Here is an 18,081-nt window from a genome sequence, read left to right as displayed (position 1 = left end):
TTTACCGACTCAGAAAGGGAGTCAACTCAGTGTTGTATGCCTTAAAAAGAGTGCTGACTAAAAAGACCTTTAAAGATCATAGACACAGGTGAATGGGATCAACTAGGCTAAAAACTACCAGCACCTAGCCATTCTAACTTACTAACAGTGTATTCTCATTACATGAGGCTTATTCCCCCCCCACCCCCACCCTTTTCAGATGAAGCACCATGTGCAAAGCAGGTTTGAAACTGAATAATACATTCTCCTCCAGCCAGTCTTCCTTGGGCCTAAACACTTATATCAGATATAATCTTGCAGATGTCTCCACAACATCACCTGGTGTCTTTCTCTATTCAAAACAGGAAATCATTTATTTCTCCAAACATTTTTAAAATTTAGCAAAAACTCCTTATAAATTGGTCACATGAAAAAAAATGCTCTAAATTACTATTGATCAGAGAAATGCAAATTAAGATGACTCTGAGATACCACTACACACCTCTCAGATTGGCTAGAATGACAGGGAAAGATAATGCACAATGTTGGAGTAGATGTAGGAAAACTAGGACACTGATACTTTGTTGGTGGAGTTGTGAATACATTCAGCCATTCTGGAGAGCGATTTGGAACAATGCTCAAAAAGTTATCAAACTGTGCATACTCTGATCCAGCAGCATTTCTACTGGCTTAAAGAAGGAAAGGGATCAACATGGGCAAAAATGCTTATGGCAGCCCTTCATAATGGCACAAAACTGGAAACTGAGTTTATGCCCATCAGTTGGAAAACAGCTGAATAAATTGTGGTATATGAATGTTATGGAATATTATTGTTCTCTAAAAAACGATCAGGAGGATGATTTCAAAGAAGCCTGGAGAGACTTACATGAACTGATGCTAAATGAAATGAGGAGAACCAAGAGATCATAGTAACAGCAAGATCATGTGATGATCAACTGTGATGGATTTGCCTCTTTTCAACAATGAGATGATTCAGGCCAATTCCAACAGACCTGTAATGGAGAGAATCTGCACCCAGAGAGAAGTCTGTGGGGACTAAATGTGGATCACAACACAGTATTCTCAACTTTTTTGTTGCAGTTTGCTTTTATTTTCTTCCTCATTTTTTTCCTTTTTTGTCTGATTTTTTGTGTGCACAATGATAAATGTGGAAATATATATAGAAAAATTGCACATGTTTAACATATATTGGATTGCTCGCTGTCAAAGGAAGGCGTAGGGGGAAAGGAAGGAAAAAATTTGGAATACAAGGTTTTACATGAGTGAATTTTTAAAAAAAATTTAAATCAAATTTTAAAAATTCATTACAAACTAAAATGTAATACCTGGTTGGCCTTTTGAAAATATCTCTTTGTAATGTACCATATCTATCTTTCAGTTCATCAGTAAGACATCTGATAATACAATCTTAGATCTAAGGGCGTTATGGCTTTAAAAGGATGTGAAACAGTCAAAAGAAATGAAAAAATAAAATGTCTCCCTCTACTGCAGACCTCTTTAAAAACTTGCTTCTCTCAATGAACTTGTCTCCAAGCGTTCCTGCACCCCAGCACATTGTACTCAGTGGTTAGCCTGCTTCCAAGGCCTTCTCAGGGATCCTGAACAAAACATCAGTCCCCCAGCCCTCTAGCATTCTTCAATGCTACGCCTCCTCCAGATCTGCCCATGCCCTCCCCTGTAGTCTCTGGAATCCTTGCTTGAGAGGTAACAAACTTGTCTTCATGTCAGCCTCAGCTTTCCTCACTCTTTCCCTCTCCTAGACTGCCTGGCTCCCGTCCCCCAGGGCAGAGCTCTTTTACAACATGGGCTTCTCTCTCATGCCCCAATGCCCAGTAGAGGAAGTGGGGTACACTGTGCTTGTCTCTGCTTCTCCCTCAATGCCTTTTCCTTCAAAGGTCACACTGTCCACAGTGATCATCTGGTCCAGCCTAGTGGGCCTTCTCTGTCCACTCCCAGGACATCTGCCTGCTTTCCCAAGGAGTTTCCAGGGTCTGGCTTAAAGTCCCTTCTTACCATCTTCCACCTTCAAAAAAGGAAACTCCATACAAATGCTTCAATATCTTTGACCTTGCCATTTAGTTGGCCACTTTCTGGAGCTCCAGGACCCCATGAATGCCAGGCCCTTCTTTCCGCCTCTTCCCAAAGTCTGTCCAAGCTCATGTCTGTTGCTCCATGGCACGCTCTATCCATCTCATCCTCTCCCCCTTCCCCTTCTCCTTTTGCCTTCAGTCTTCCCCAACATCAGGGTCTTTTCCATTGAGTCCTGTCTTCTCATTATGTGGCCAGGTATTTCATTTTCAGTATCTGTCCTTCCAGTGAACAAAGTGATGAATTTCTTTGAGTACTGGCCGGTGTGATCTCCTTCTTGTCCAGCACTACAACCTGAAGGCCCACGACGTACTCTCCTGTGCCCCACAAAGAGGCGCACATCCTTGACTCTGACAAAGCTTTTCCCATGTGGCCCCAACTCCAGAATTCCTCTTCCTGGTCGTCCCTGTTCATCCTGCCCCAGGCTCCCGGCCCATGGCTCCCCATCTCTTCCACTACTTAATCTCTTCCCTCCCTCCTAATTGAACCAACCCGACAGCACCCATTTCTCTTGTGCCTCCATGTCCTCCTAAGTTCCAACCTGGATCGCTCTTGCCATCTGCTTCCTTCACTCCTGTTCACGGGCCAGACAGAGAATCCTCTGGCACTGGGTGAGCCCTTGGGGCAAGCCTTAGTCCCTCTCCAGAGAAACCGCGCTCAGTCCATCCAGCTCTCAGCATCTTAGCCCTTCTCCAGACTCTTAGGCTGGCCCCTCCCTGCCTTCTGCCCAAAGGCTCCAATAATCTGGCTTTTCCTGCCTGAAGCCTCTCCCCACTCAGGTGCCACGACTGTTCTAAAACGCAGGTATGGCCATGTCAGCCCTCCATGAGCTTCTGGGGCTCACTGTGACCTCCCTGAACAGAGAGAGGTCCCTTTGTTTGGGGAGAATGTACACTTGCCTCCTGCATACTGAGATTCCTGTGATCTCCACAGCAGCCCTGGGAGGGGGATGCTGCTATTAGCCCATGTGATAGTGAAGGAAACCCAGGTGGCAGAAGGGGAAGGGAGTTGCCCCAGTCACACAGCTAGGAAATAGACTCACATCCCACCTCAGATCTCCCTGACCCCAGGCCCAGCTCCATCCTCCCCCCTGTTCAGTCTCCCCCAGGAGCTCAGTGCCCACCTGAGGGCCTGCTTGTGGTTCCTGTGACCCCTCAGTTCCAGTTCACATCCCCTTGGCTCAGGGCCCACCTCTGCCGGAGGCCTTTCCCCGAGTGCCAGGAGCCTCCTGGACCAGGGGCCTGCCCAGAGCTCAGGCAACCCAAGCTAACAGATACAGAGGGAGACAGTCCTGCCCCCATGGAGCATCCACTCCAACGTGGCCCAAGGGAGCACAGGAGGGACGCTGAGTAATGCAGGTGGGGGAAGTGACCCTGGGAACATTGCAGGAGGCAGCACCGGCCCAGTCTTGAGTCCAGGTGTAATTACAAGAGAAAAGGAGGAAGAAGAACCTGCCAGCTGCAGGAGACAGCAAGGGCAAAGGCAGAGGGTACAGGGCGGCTCTGCCCATGAGGGCAAACTTCCAACCACATTCTACAAAGCTTGGGGGGGGGGGGGGGCGCGGGGGAGTCCTGAGGCAGAGCACTCCAAAGGGGAGGGCCAAGGTCACCCCAGGGCTGTCTGAGGCTATTGAGGGCCACAGCCAAAATCGGGTACAGACAGGGCCCCAGGACAGAAAGCTGCCCAGGACCCAACTTTGCCCTCTTTGGCTTCCAAGGGCTTAGGAGCAAGGGCTCAGATCTGCTGCCCAGGTCCAGTGGGCTGAGAATTTTTAAGGAGAGTCAGTCCCCGGGGTACCTGCAGCGGCCTCACTCCTCTGGCCGGCTCCAAAGAGCTGGAGCTGGGGTTGCAGAGAAGAAAGGACCTTCCACCTGAAGGCTAGTGTGCAGCAGCCAGGTCCAAAGGGGCCCCCAAGGTGCAGGTGACCCAGGGTCATGTGTCATTGAAAGGAGAAGCCCTGGTCACTGGGGAAGGCCCCGGGGGGACCTCTGTCTGGAAGGAAGGAGTCACACAGTAAACAACCTACCTTGTCAATGGCCTTTCCAACCCGGGAGACACTGCTGTGGATGTCTTTGTGATCGGAAGCCAGTTTTTGGACTGTGTCCTTTATTCTTTTACAGCACTGTGTCAAAACAAGTGACAGTGTCCCTGATAATTCACCATCTTGGCCTATATGAAGAGAAAATGAATTACTAAAGCAAAACCAGACTTACTTAACGAGGGCAGAACAATTAACCCAAATCATCCCTGGCACCACTCTGCAGGGAGAGGGGCATCTACAATAGCAAACAATGTCATTACGGCTATCACCTCCAAGAAAAGGGTGCTTGCTTTTTACTTGGCGCAGGGTCCCAGAGCTTCGAGGCAGGACCGCCCGAGTCCCAGCCCCGCCTCCAAATCCCATTGGCTAAGAGACCCCAGACCACCATCTGACCCAACAATCCCACGGAGCCTTCCCAGGTGTTCTCATCAACAAGATGAACTTCTGAAGTTTGGCAAGTCACAAGACTTGGGCTCCATTTCCCTCCATGCTTTTAACATTGAGAGCATCACCTCAGAGCAGCAGAAATGGGAAAGCAGCAGTCTTCCTAAGACAAGTGGAAAAGGACCCAGGAAAGGCTGCCTCTCCAGGGGCAGAGACTGGGCCAGTTAAGTGCAAGACCTCCTGGGGACTCTGCAGAACTAACTTACAAGGAGTCCTGGGGCAGCTGGGGAGAGAGGCAGCCTAGCTCAGAAATGTTCATTTTGCAGATGGGGGGAAGAGGGAGGCCAGCAAAGTCCAAAGAAGGACCGATACCAGCACCGAGCACGGGGTGCTAAGCAGATGTGCCCCGGCTGTGGCTGCAGCAGCAAGGGGCAGGGTCCCCGTTGATTCTGGGCCCTGCAGGACAACAGAGTCCGTGGTTTCAGTCCCAAAGCAGAAAGGAAGTTGCAGTTTGCCGCCACTGGAGGGACCAAAGGGAGCAAGAGCATTTGCAGAACAGTGTGGCTGGGACCCTGACTGAGGCTTAATAGTGGAAAGGTTGGACCCCAAGAATGCCTCAGAACATAACAGTGAGAAGACCCTGAGGCTTGAGGCATCATTCCCCATATCTCAGGACCACAATTTGATCACACTAATGGCTGCTTAAAAAACAAACAAATAAAGATAAATAAGCAAAGGAGAAAGAACCCAATCATAGATAGTTAGGACAGAGAAAATCTGAGTGCATATTCAAAGGAAGATAATGGAACTAACAAAGTCACTCCTTTTTCAATGAGAAATTGGTCCCCAGCACAAAAAGAGTTTTAAAAGGACTTTAAGTTAGAATTAAGTAAGGGGAAACTAATGATGTTTTAAGAAATTGTAAAACAATTTAAAAAAATGAAATATCTCATCAGAAAAACAAAGGATCTGGAGCATAGATCAAGGAGATATATAAGAAAAGTTAAGACTACCTGAAAAATATGATTTTAAAAAAAGCTTATACAATATAAGAAATTATTTTAATAATTGGCCTGAAGTTTTAGACAAAGTAGAAATCACAAAGAAAAAACAAATCTATTAATCATTACCTGAAAGAGATCCCAGGAGGAAAACTTACAGAAATATAGCCAAGTTTCAAAGCTCCCAGGTTAAAGAGAAAATATTGAAAGCAAAAAAAAAAACAAAACACAATTTAAATATCAAGGAACTACAATAAGGATTACACAAGACTTACCAGGCTAGATCTAAAAGACTAAGAGACTAAGGTCTAAAAGACTAAAAGACCATAGGTCGTGGAATACTACATTCTACAGAGCAAAAGAATTGGGGTTATAACCAAGGGTAACTTACATAGGAAGGTATAATCCTAAATAGGGGGGTGGGGTGGGGGAGAGAGAAAGGACATTTAACAAATTGAAAGACTTTCAGGTCTTTGTGACAATAATTCTAAAACTTAAGGGATGATTTGATATATAACATCCAGGAGAAATATAAGGTAAACATGAAGGACCAATTATAAGGGAGTCAATAAGGTAAAATTGTTTGCTTCATATATGTTAAGGTATTAGCAATATTCTTATGATTGTCATCATTACTTGGGTTGTGTGGAAAAAAAGGCTTAGGCTGACCTGAGTATGAGGGTATGATTCTAAAAAAAAAATAAAACTGTAGGGAAAGATTGAAAGAGTAATTATCATATAAATGAGGCATGAAAGGAAAAATTGATACAGGAGAAGCTGGGGAGAGGGGGATTAGTCCTGGAACCTTACTCTTATCAGCAATAGGTAAAGGAGGGAAGAGGGCAGCTGGGAAGGTTTGGGGATGGGTGGGAGAAAGGAAGGAAGGGAGACAGGAGAGAGGAGAGAGGAAAGGAAAAGGAAAGAAAGAGGAAGGGTGAAACTAACGTCTCCTAAATTCAGAAATAAGAGGGCAAAAGAATAGATGGGAGAGAAGATAAGGAAAGAACAATTCGAGGGGTAGATTGGTTAAATAAGGAAGGAATAAGGTAGTGGGTAGAAATAAAGCAGAAAAGCTCTGAAAAGAGCTGCTATTTCCAGTTTTATTATAATCAACCCCTCCCTCCACTTACTATCAAAATAGTGGCTTCAATATGACTACATGAAACTTAGGAAACCTGCTCCACCACTGAAAGTGATCTCTTGCAAAATGGCCAAGATGACATAGGGGCACACCACACTGATTCACTGTTAGGAGAGCTAGGACCCATCCAACCACTCTGGAAAGCAGTTGGGAATTATTTCCCCACGCCTATGCTCTCCCAAAACAACTAAAACAAAAAAGTCCATGCTCTTTAACCATAGGAATCCCAACCTACAGGAATATGACCCAAAGAGGTCAAAGACATCCCACAAGTACAAAAATAGTCATAGCCATATTTTCCTCTTAAAATAGAGAACAAAAAAGGATTGTATATGAAGCCGTAAACTTATTATGTAGATTTTTAAAACATGAATTATATTACATCTTCAAAACTGACAACTAGTTAAGCAAATTGCCAACTTGTGTCCTCTTCTGAGCTTTCAACTTTTCTTTTGTTTTTGTTTTTTTGTTTTCTTGTTATTTCCTTTGGCAATTTCCCTCATTTCCATTAACACTCCCCCCAAGTCCCCCTCCCTCAAAGAGAACCCTCTCACTTATAAGGAGTATAACCCAAACAAATAAAATGCACTGGACACTGGCCTTCTGTGCCTTTAGCCCACCACTTCATCAACCCATCCTGTGGTAAGCAGGAGCTAGAAACAGAGTGGGCCACCACCAATTTGGGAATGGAAAAAGAGTGTGGCAGATAAACAGAAGGTAGTACCACTGTGCTGTAAGAGACAACAAATGAGGGATTCAGAGAAACGTGGGAAACCTGGCCAACAACACCCAGCACGACAAGGTCAGTGGAAAGGCAACAAAACCCAAGGAGTGAGTAGAACAGCCAGGCTGGGTTCCAGAGAAGGAAAAGGAGAAAACAGCTCCTCCCGCCCTGCTTTCACTCAAGTAAGAAACATGTGCTATCTCTCCAACACAGGCAAGCCAGGCTTGGATTCTGCAGAATGATCTGGGGCCGGAGCTTTTTTGCTTCATCATTCCTGGCCCGAGGGAAGGCTCTCTGGGCAAGGAGGGAAGGAAGGGATATGTTTAGGAAAAGTGTGACTTTTAAAACAAGAGACGCACAAAATTATAAAATAAAACAAAAATGAATGTTCAAGCACTATTGTGAACTGAAACGTGGGTGATCCCAAGTAACAAATCCTCACTTGGAGGAGGACCTAGAACTTTAGGAGGGAGGGAAGAAGATACTCTTCAAAACTGACAACTAGTTAACCTGTGAGAAGCCTGTAAATAAAGAGAGGGGACCTGTAAAGGTAACCTTTTGTCATTTCTGTTTGAATTTCTTGGAAGAAAAATAATTTTTACATTATATTCTGATCATAAAAGATCACAGACTGATAAGGTTCCTTCTATGCAATAGTTTTTAACCTGATATCCATGACTTGGATTTTTTTTTTTTTTTTTTTTAAAGAAAACTCATCTATTTCCAAATAACTAAATAACATTCATTCTGGAGAGCCATTTGGAACTAAGCTCAAAAAGCCATCAAACTGAGCATACCCTTTGATCCAGAAGCATTTCTACTGAATCTGTATCCCAAAGAGATTTTAAAGGAGGAAAAGGAATCCTTTGCAAGAATGTTTGGGGCAGCCCTCTTTGTAGTGGCAAGAAACTGGAAACTGGGTGGATGTCTATTAATTGGAGAATGGCTGAATAAAATATGGTGTATGAATGTTATTGTTCAATAAAAAATGATCAGCAGGATGATTTCAGAGAGGCCTGGAGAGACTTACAGGAACTGATGTTGAGGAAGTGAGCAGAACCAGATCATTGTACATGGAAACAACAAGATTATACAACTATCAATTCTGATGGACGTGACTCTTTGCAATAATGTGATGATTTAGGCTGGTGCCAATGATCTTGTGATGATGAGTGTCACATGCACCCAGAGAGAAGACTATGGGAGCTGAGTGTGGATCACACCATAGTATTTTCACTTCTTTTGTTGTTTACTTGATTTTATTTTCTTTCTCGTTTTCTTTCGTTTTTGATCTGATTTTTCTTGTGCAGCAAAATAATTGCATAAATATGTATGTCTATACTGGATGTACATATTTAACGTATATTGGATTATTTGCCATCTAGGAGAGGGGATAGGAGGAAAGGGTAGAAAAACTGGAACAAGTTTTGCAAGGATCAGTGTTGAAAAATTATGCTTGCATATGTTTTGAAAATAAAAAGCTTCAATTTAAAAAAATAAATAACTAGGTAAAACTCAGTAGGAGCAATGGATAGAGTGCTGATCCTGGAATCAAAACAACTGAGTTCAAATCCAGAGACACACACCTCCTCATTGTGTATCCCTGAGAAGTCATTTAACTTGGTTTCCTCAATTTCCTTATCTATAAAGGAGATAATAAAAGAACCTACCTCCTTAAAGCTATAGTGAAGAACAAATGAGATAAATTAGTTAAGAAGTCAATGCAATGGACTTATCAAATAATTTATTATTTATTTATTAGCAGTAGCTAATTTTCAGTAAACTGATTTTCTTTGTAATTCTATTTTTATTCAATGTAGTTAAAAATATAATTCTGAGAAGGGTTCTACAAGTTTCAGGAGCCAAAGGAGTCCAAGATACAAAGAAAATGGGCATCTTTTGAATCTGTTAAAAGGCTTACCACGCCTAGATACAGGTCATCATTTCCATAACCTTTTCCCTGGAGAAAGCTTACCAATCAATAAGCATTCTTTTGTGGAGCGTACCTAGTTCTAGAAGGGACCAGCATGGAGACTTCCATTCAAGGCCGTCACAATCAAGGCCTTCCCAAGACTAATGCACAAATACGCATCCCCTAACGGGGAGGAGAGACAGAAAAGTTCTCCAGGGAAGCCTCCCTCCTCTGAAGGGATCAGAGCACCCCAGGCCCAGACTACAGAAGCTCCAAGACAGACGGCATCTGAATGAGACAAATGCACAGAGTCCACTAGGAACAGACGCTCTGGCATGTGTGGAGACCATCACGGTTGGTCACTTCACTCTGGCACTCTATCTGCGAGTTCTCACAGGAGCGGGATGCCAAACAGCAGATATCAGGGGCTCAGCAGCTAGCTGGGAGGGGGCTTAGACAGAGACCAAAGCTCCACCTGAATTAGCTTTCCTTTACTGAGTTAGCTTCCCTGAGCATCAGTCTCCAAGTATGTCAGACATTTGGCCGGATGACGGGGCCCCCTTTCCGAAGTCCTGCTATCAGGCCAAAATCTACATGTGACCTGTCTATCCCGTCTTTCTCTACTGAACCCAACTCTTCACCCTCCCCCTGACCTCTAATCCCTTGACCCCCTTCTCTCCTTTCCTCTTCTCCCCTACTCAGTTTCAATCTCTCCTTCTCCATTCCTACAAAAGCATGTCCAGGTCCCTCCCTTGACCCTTCCATCTCTCTTTTCGGTACTTTGCAGCTGAAGTCCCTGCAAAAGCGGCTCCATCCAGCTCCTCTCCCTCTCTTCTGGCTCCTGGGATCCCGTCTGTTCACCAAAGCTGCTCCTTCCAACATCGCCAATGATCTCTTTGTTGCCAAACTCCGTGGTCTTTTCTCAATCCTCATTTCCCTTCATCAGGCTACAGCTTTGACACTAATCTTGAGTCACTGTCTCCTCCCTTCTCTCTAGGCTTCCAGGACACTCCTCTCCAGCTTCTCCTACCTCTCTGATTCTCTAAATCTTTCTAGATCTCACCCCCTAACCAAAGCTGTCCCTCAGGATCTTGTCCTGGGCTCTCCATTCTTCCTCTATACTACTTCCCTTCAGTTCCCGTGGATTTAATGTGAAAAGTAAATTATATTTGTAAAGTTTTTTTTTTCCACAGTTGAAAAACAAATGAATCTTGACCAGTTATAATATTGAGCCAAATTTAATTATATGCCGTGATAAGAAAAGAATAACTCTAAACCAACAGGAATCCATGTGAGGAATGGTGGGAGGACAAGGTTGTTTTCACAGATGCTATAACTTGTCTACAAGAGTAAGAACTATGGTTCTATGCTATCTTGACCAGCAGTAATTCAAAATCCAAGCTTTGTTCCCCTGTCCAACTTGGGTCCAGGCATTCTTGCTACTTTGAATGCCTAATTAGCTCTATTAACTTCTCCTCATGATGCATGACCAGGAAAGGGGACTGCTACATGCACTAAGAGAGTAATGAAATATGAGACTGCGGAAGGGGGTCCTCTAAAGGAAACTTTGAGCAGGAGGAGTGAAGGTGGGATTACAGGGTTTAACAGTGGGCTCTGGAGTAGGTGGGAGCTCATGGGAATTTCCAAACTGCTTCCCACAGGAGCCTGTGAAAGCTGCTTCACTTATCCCAAGGCTGTTCATTCTTGCACCCTTTTGGGAATTCAGAATATTGTTTCTAACAATGACCATCTCCATCTGATGAATTCAAACCCACGTGCCCTGCCCCAGCTTTTCTGCTGACCTCCAACTACCTTTCAGATAGGAATCTTTCCCACATCATTTTGAGCTATCTTTGATTCCCAACCCCCTTCTCCCCCCCAATCCCCCAGTTAATGTAATTACCCTTTAACTCACAAATCCTGTCCTTTTAAATTCCAATAGAAGATCCAGACCTGTCCCTGCCCCACCTGGATCTGAGCCAACTTTGGGGCTACACCCAAAAGCCCCTCGAGCTAAATCTTCCATTATAAAAGGAGACGCTGGGACCCCCCTCTTGGCAGAGGTCCCAAACATGCTAGCCATGTGAGGACCCTCTGCCCACTGGACCCTCTGTCCTGTGCCCTCCTTATCTCTACCTTCACCTATCTCCTTACTTCCAAACCTCTTATCAATCTAGCTCTCGAGCCAATAAATGCCTTTATTGCCCCTACTAGACTTCACTTACCACTGTATCCTTGCACCGAATCCAAGGGGGTTACAGGGGAGCTTTGCTTGACTTCCTGTACCCCGAACCTGTCACTAGACCTCTACTAAACCCTAATTTCATTTAGGTACCCAAATCTAGACCTCAACAAAACTAGTTGTCCAGCAGCTTTAACTCAACCTGGTCAAAACAGAACCCATTATTTTCCCCCTGAACTCCCCACCCTAACAGAACTGCCCCATTGGACACACAGTTAGTTCTTCTTTCCCTTCCTTCTGGCCACATAGACTTGTGGGTGCTTTGCTCAAAGGAATGGTTTTGGCAGCTAAATTTCTTTCATAATGACCTTGCCTTAAACTCAAATCACTCTAGCTCTCATTGCTTGGCCAACAATAGGTCTTAACCAGGACTGATTCAGAATGAACTCAGATTGTTTCAGTTTGGGCCAGAAACCAAGAGGGTCTTTTCCTCCCAGATAGTTTTTTGTTTTGTTTTGACTTAGTTTTCATCATTGAATGGGTGCGGCCTTAATTCAACACCAGCTGAAAACCTTTGTTTAAAAAGGCCACGGTCTCCCACTGCATCCGGGGCCATCTCTGGTCGTGGTGATCTCTATCTGGCCACTGGACCCAGGTGGCTCTGGAGGGGAAAGTGAAGTAAGTGACCCAGTCCAGTCTTCTCTCACTTAAATACAATTCACTTGCATTTTATGGCATCACCTCTCTGAAGTCCCTATCCCAGTCTTCTTTGAGAATGAAGGACAAACCATCAAAACGATTTGGTATTGGCTAAGAAATAGTGTAGTAGATTAGTGGACAAGGTTAGGTTCACAAGCCACAACAGTCAATGACTATAATAATCTAGTGTTTGATAACCCCAAAGAGCCTACTTCTGGGATAAGAACTCACTATCTGACAAAAATTACTGGGAAATTTGGAAACTAGAATGGCAGAAAGTAGGCATTGACCTATACCAAGATATGGTCAAAATGGATCCATGATTTAGACATAAAGGATGATAGCAGAAGCAAAAAAGGAATGGTCTACCTCTTGGGTATAAAGAGAAGAAAGGAATTTGTGACTAAAAAGGAACTAGAGAACATTAAAATGGGTAATTTTGATCATTTTAAATTTAAAAGGTTTTGTACAAACAAAACTAATGTAGCCATGATTACAAGGGAAATAAAACTGGGAAAAAACTTTTACATCCAAAGAACTTCATTTCTAAAAGCCTTTCCCAATTCCTCAATTCTGGTGCCTTTTCTCAATTATTTTAGGTTGGCCTATACATAGCTTATTTGCTTGTTGTGTCCCCATTAGGACACATAGGCCCATTAGCCTGTGAGCTCCTTGGGGGCAGGAACTGTCTTCTGTCACCTCTGTATTCCCAGAACTTAGCCCAGTGTCTGGCACACAGTAGGCACCTTAAGAAAGGTTCACCGATTGCCGACTGACCCTTTCAGCTCTAAAGTTCTATAATTCCATGTAAAGTTGAACTTAGCTTCTTTATCCTCTATTTTCTGCCTCTATTTCCCCCAAACACCTCTCTCTCATAAATTTTATATTTGATCACATTTTTATTTTGTTTGGACGTTAATGATTTCACTAGCATGGCAACTCTCAACACCAAGCAGTGACTTAATCTGGGTCCTGGAAAAGCAGGCCACAGACACAGAGCTTCCCATGAGGTCCTCCTGATTTCAAGGCCAGCCTTTGGTCACTACATTTCCTTGAGTCCCAATCTGCCCGGGTCAATCTCCCAACTCATCCATTCAAGGGGCTTCCCACTGCTCTTGGTAAGAAAAAACAGGAACTCCTGTACAGCCCAGTCTCAAGCCATCTTTCCAGTTTTATTGGACAATACTTCTGCTGAACTCTACAAACCATAAAAAAACAACTTCAGTCTCCTCGGCTCCATCCTGGCTGTCCCCCTGCCTGGAATCGCCATCTCAGGCTCACTCTCTCCCGATCACTGCCCTTCCCAAACTAACATATTTATGCTCTAAATGCTTATTTATGTAATTGTCCTCCCATGAGAATGGAGGCTTCTTGCTTCCATTCCAAGCTTCTTGCTAGAAAGGAAAGTTTTTCATTCTCTGTGGACCCCATCTCACTAGGCCTCTCTCTCACAACAGACATAACTGCTGGGTGATTTCTACCCCGCTTTTATGGTTTACCTAGACTTTGGCTCAGCCTGTAACAGAACTTTGGAAAGGTCGAAAGGTGGCCCAGCCACGTGTAAGATTGTGGGTGATAGCAGTTGGAGGACAGGAGGGGAAATCCACAAAGACTTTCTGTAGAAAGAAAGCAGGCTCTGGGTCTGGCTTCCCTGGCCTACAGAGTAAGGAGAGCACTATAAAAGCGTGTTGGAAAGGCAACGTGGGACCATTCCGTAAAGCTTTCCAGCCAAACAGATTTGATACTTTGTTCCAGAGTGTGCAGGACAGAGCCCTGGGAGACCCCCAGGCTCTCTGGGGCCACTTACACTTTTCCCTCTCTGTCCCTCATCACTCCCTCAAGGGCTCTAGGTTTTCATGACTGGATTCTCCCGTTTCTTCCCAGCCTCCCTTGCTAGACTATCCACATCCCATAACCATGGGTATATCCCAAAGCTCTGTCTGTTCCAAGTCCTCTTCTTGCCTCACACTCTGGGTGACCTCATGAGTTCCCAAGAATTTAATGAATATCTCTCTGCAAATGATTTCCAACCTATAAATCTCTTTCTGGATAAGGCTGGTATCATTCCCAGATCTCCAACTGTGATTTAGTAAATGCCACCTAAAGGGCCCCAGCTACACAACTGAAAACTTGGAGACTCAATAACTAAGCCCTATAATCACTCCTAATCTCCCAAACCATGAGTCTGATCTTAAAATGCAACTTTCACACACACAGTAACTGAAATTCTGAGGAATCCCTCATGAATCCTCTCATTTCTGACCAGATGATGCAAAAGTACCAACAATATACTGATTATCTTTCCTTCCCCAACTCAAATCCAACAACACGGGTCCTTGAAGTAATTCTCATAGTCTTAAAAGTTCATTGTTTGAGTTTGATGGTTCAGAGTGAATGTAAACAGCAACTGTTTCTGTTCTGGCCAGAAACTGAAGGTTTGTATTAGACAAAAAATAAACTTGTTCTGATGCTCAGGTCAGTTAGCTTATCTTTGAAAACTTAATGTGAAATAGTTTTAATACATGGGCTTAATAAAACTACATTTTTAAGCTTGTTCATCCTTTGTCCTCTAAGGGACCAATGACATCAGGAAGATGATGTCTTGACTTGCAATTGAATTGGATTTAAGTGAGGCAGAGGCAGCAGTGCCAAATCTTGGTCTTTTTAAGTTAAGGTCTTCAGCGAGGTCTCAGTTTGTCTCCCAATCAGTCATTAAAAGGTGAATAAGAATTAAAGTTACACTCTTTTTGTTGTTGTTGGCTTGCATTTCGTTTTCTTACTCTTTTACTTTCTTTTTTTGATCTGATTTCTCTTGTGCAGCAAGAATTGTATAAATGTTTATGCATATTGAAATAACGTATATTTTAACATGTTTACTATATATTGGATTACTTGCCATGTAGGGGTGGGGGTGAGGGAAGGAGAAAATCTGAAACACAAGGTTATGAAAGGGTCAATGTTGACAAATTATTCATGCATGTTTTAAAAATAAAAAAGATTTTAAAAAATTTAAAAAAAAAAAGAATCAAGGTTAAAGGCATTGACTGACTTTGCCTTCAGAAAAAAAAAATCAGTCTTGAATAGGAAGAAGGCAGGGAAGAGATGGGAGGGAAGGAAGACTAAGTAAAAGAATGCCTCGGCCCGCGAGGCAGAGTGTGTGGACCCTGGAAGAAAAGAGATAAGGGCAAGAGAGAGGGGACGCGCAAAATGGAGGCAAGACAAATCCATCTGATCAAGCCTCATTTTTATGGGTGCAATAGTACAGCTATATATAGCAGTAGAAAAGAAGGCAGGGTTATTAAAACACAGTACAGGGTGAGGGTCCTAGACAAAGGGTTGGTATCCCGGCCAAGGATGAGCTGCTCAGATGTTTCTGGTGGCAGGAAGCTCTATGATGTGATTAGGGGATGCCTAGATATCTGCCTATTCAAAGTTAGGATGTGATTAGGAGATTCAACCTATTCAAGGTTGGCCTGTAGATTAGTGCCGGCTCCCCACAAAAGAAGTTATAAAAAAACCAAGCAGCTTGGTGGGTGATCTTGGCCCTTCCCCAAGGCCTTTGAATTCTTTTAACAATAAGCACTCTAATACCATTTAGTGACCAAGTGACTACTTACTATATTTAGGACATAATTCTAAATTCTGGGAAGGGTGCAAAAATGAGTAACACTTCACAAATAAAATCACACAAGCGTGAGAAAAATGATGAATCCAGAAGCACAGAAAGACTTCACTGAAATGATGCAAAGTGAAGTAAACAAAGATTTAAAATAAAAAAACAAAATCCACTAACATAAAACAATCACAAAAAGCTCACCACCATGCCCAACCATCAGAATTGAATGCTATGAAACTGTAAAGACCCATAAGCCCTAAAAAAGATATACGAGAAACCAACTCCAACACTTTGGGGGCAGATGTGCAGTACTAACTGGTACAAAGCTCTTTGTACAATACTAGACTTTGTCAATATGTTGGTTAGTTTTGCTGAACAACTTTCTCCCATCTCTCCTTCCCATTTGTTCCTTCTTTGTTATAAGAAATGGCTCTCTGAAAGGGGAAGGAATAAAGATACATTAGGAAATATAGATGATAGAAAAACAAAAGCTATCAATCAAATGTAATTTTTTCTAAGATTCCATGAGATTTCACAGAAGAGAGATCCTATTTGGTTAGAGAAAAAGTACACTAAAGGAGGCTTCATTTAGACTAAAGAAATGAAAAATAGGCAATATTTCAACTGAATAAAACAGATACTGGGGGAACCAGATATATAGAGGGCTGAATTCTATACCTAAAAATAGAATACTAGCTATGCCAGTGGATATGGTGGAAGGGGTTCCTCAATACTAACAGAGTATCAATTTTTGTTAGTTTGGCATTCAAAGTCCCTTATCTAAACTAAGTAGGAATGACAAGGGAATAGACTTAAGAGAGATCACAGATGAAGAATTTATAGGTCCACCCAACTGACTGAATGTAATGGAGAGGAGATAGAAAGGAAAAACACATTATTTGCAACCAACTTATATCTGGTCTTAGTTTTCTGTAATGCCATGCCCAATCCAAGCAAAATTGTATTATTTCAGAAAGTCACTGCTACTTGAATATTGCTTGAAGATTTGATTTGACCAACTCAATAATAAACTCAAATAAATCAACAAGTATTTATTAAGCACCTACTATGTAACAGGAGGGTATGTAGGTGACTCAGTACATAGAGCATCCAATCTGAAGTCAGAAAAACCGCTCTCCCCAAGTGTAATGGGCTGAAACTGAGTCAATGCACAGAGATCGGAGCACTTAGGCTAATTACCAATTGGACAATAATCTATTAGCATTTGCTTGGAAAACAGCCCACCCCACCATTCTGTGCTGGCTTGATCTGTTGGTGTATAGGCAGATTTTGGAGGAAGGATTAGAGGGTGGAGTAGGACAAGCCAGTGTGACTGGGTGGTAGAAGAAAGAGGAGATTCCTGTGTCCACTCTCTCTCCTCTCCCTTCAACAAAGAATAAAGATCAAGGACTTTTGCTTACCCTGACTCTGGCTGATTTAAAGTATCCAGGGTGCTAATGTGGTCTTCACACCCACATTCCAATCTGACCTCAGACACTGAGGCTCCTTGTGTGACCTTAGCTAAGTCACTTTACCACATCTGCCTCAGTTCCTTACCTGTAAAATGAGCTAGAGAAGGAAATAGCAAATCACGCCAGTCTCTGCCAAGAAAATTCCAACAGGAGTCACAAGGAGTAAGACAGGACTGAAACAAGTGAACAGTGACAACACTGTGCAAGGCACTAAGCTAGGCATGGGCCCTGTCCTCGGGCACTGCCATTCCGTCTGGACAAACGAGCATTGATCAAAAATATACACAGTTCTGGGGTCTGCACTCCTACTCCTCTTCAACAAAAAGAGAATTAATTGGGAGACAATGAGTGAGTGCTACAAGCTGCCCTCATAAAACACAGTCACAACAAAGAGCCTAGCCATTACGTTAACTGGCAGGCCAACTCCTGCCAGTTGGGCCTGGCAGGGCCCAGGGAAGAACGTGACATCCAAGCAGGAGAATAAAATGTCTATATGCAAAATATTGCCTATTTACACTGGATCTGTTCCAGGACCACTCACCACGCCTTTGGTACCTGCCACATGAAGACTGCCCGGGTGAGAAGGCAACAGCCTCTCACTCCCCCAAGGGCCTTCCCAGAAGGCAGGCAGGTGGGATCCCTGCCCCAAGAGGCTGCAGGAGTGTATCTGGGGCCAGGCATAGGCTTGCCAGCCAGCTCAAACCAGGGTAAGGCTCTGCCCAAGTCAGTCATACTAAGTGAGCCTACACAGGAAATGTGCAATGTTAAGAAGGATAATATCCTTAAAATTGACTGGAATCACTTTTTCAAGAAAGTCTGAG

General features: G+C 43.5%; 1 protein-coding gene across 2 annotated transcripts in view; it reads right to left on the bottom strand.

The window, feature by feature from the left end:
- Positions 1–18,081, bottom strand: part of RMND5A (required for meiotic nuclear division 5 homolog A) — a 60,667-nt gene that overhangs the window by 30,459 nt on the left and 12,127 nt on the right. The window contains exons 1-2 of one of the 2 annotated variants that reach the window (XM_031949805.1): positions 4,399–4,507; positions 4,115–4,257 (exon numbers count right to left, since the gene is read on the bottom strand). In XM_031949805.1, coding sequence (XP_031805665.1) covers positions 4,115–4,257; positions 4,399–4,492 — 237 coding nt within the window. In that variant the 5' untranslated portion in view covers positions 4,493–4,507. Of the gene's footprint in view, positions 1–4,114; positions 4,258–4,398; positions 4,508–18,081 lie in introns of those variants that run through there. The other variant, XM_031949804.1, reaches the window with a different exon arrangement.

This window comes from Sarcophilus harrisii, chromosome 2 (assembly GCF_902635505.1).
Source record: "Sarcophilus harrisii chromosome 2, mSarHar1.11, whole genome shotgun sequence".
NCBI lineage: Eukaryota > Metazoa > Chordata > Mammalia > Dasyuromorphia > Dasyuridae > Sarcophilus > Sarcophilus harrisii.
This window is presented reverse-complemented; position numbering and strand designations above follow the sequence as displayed.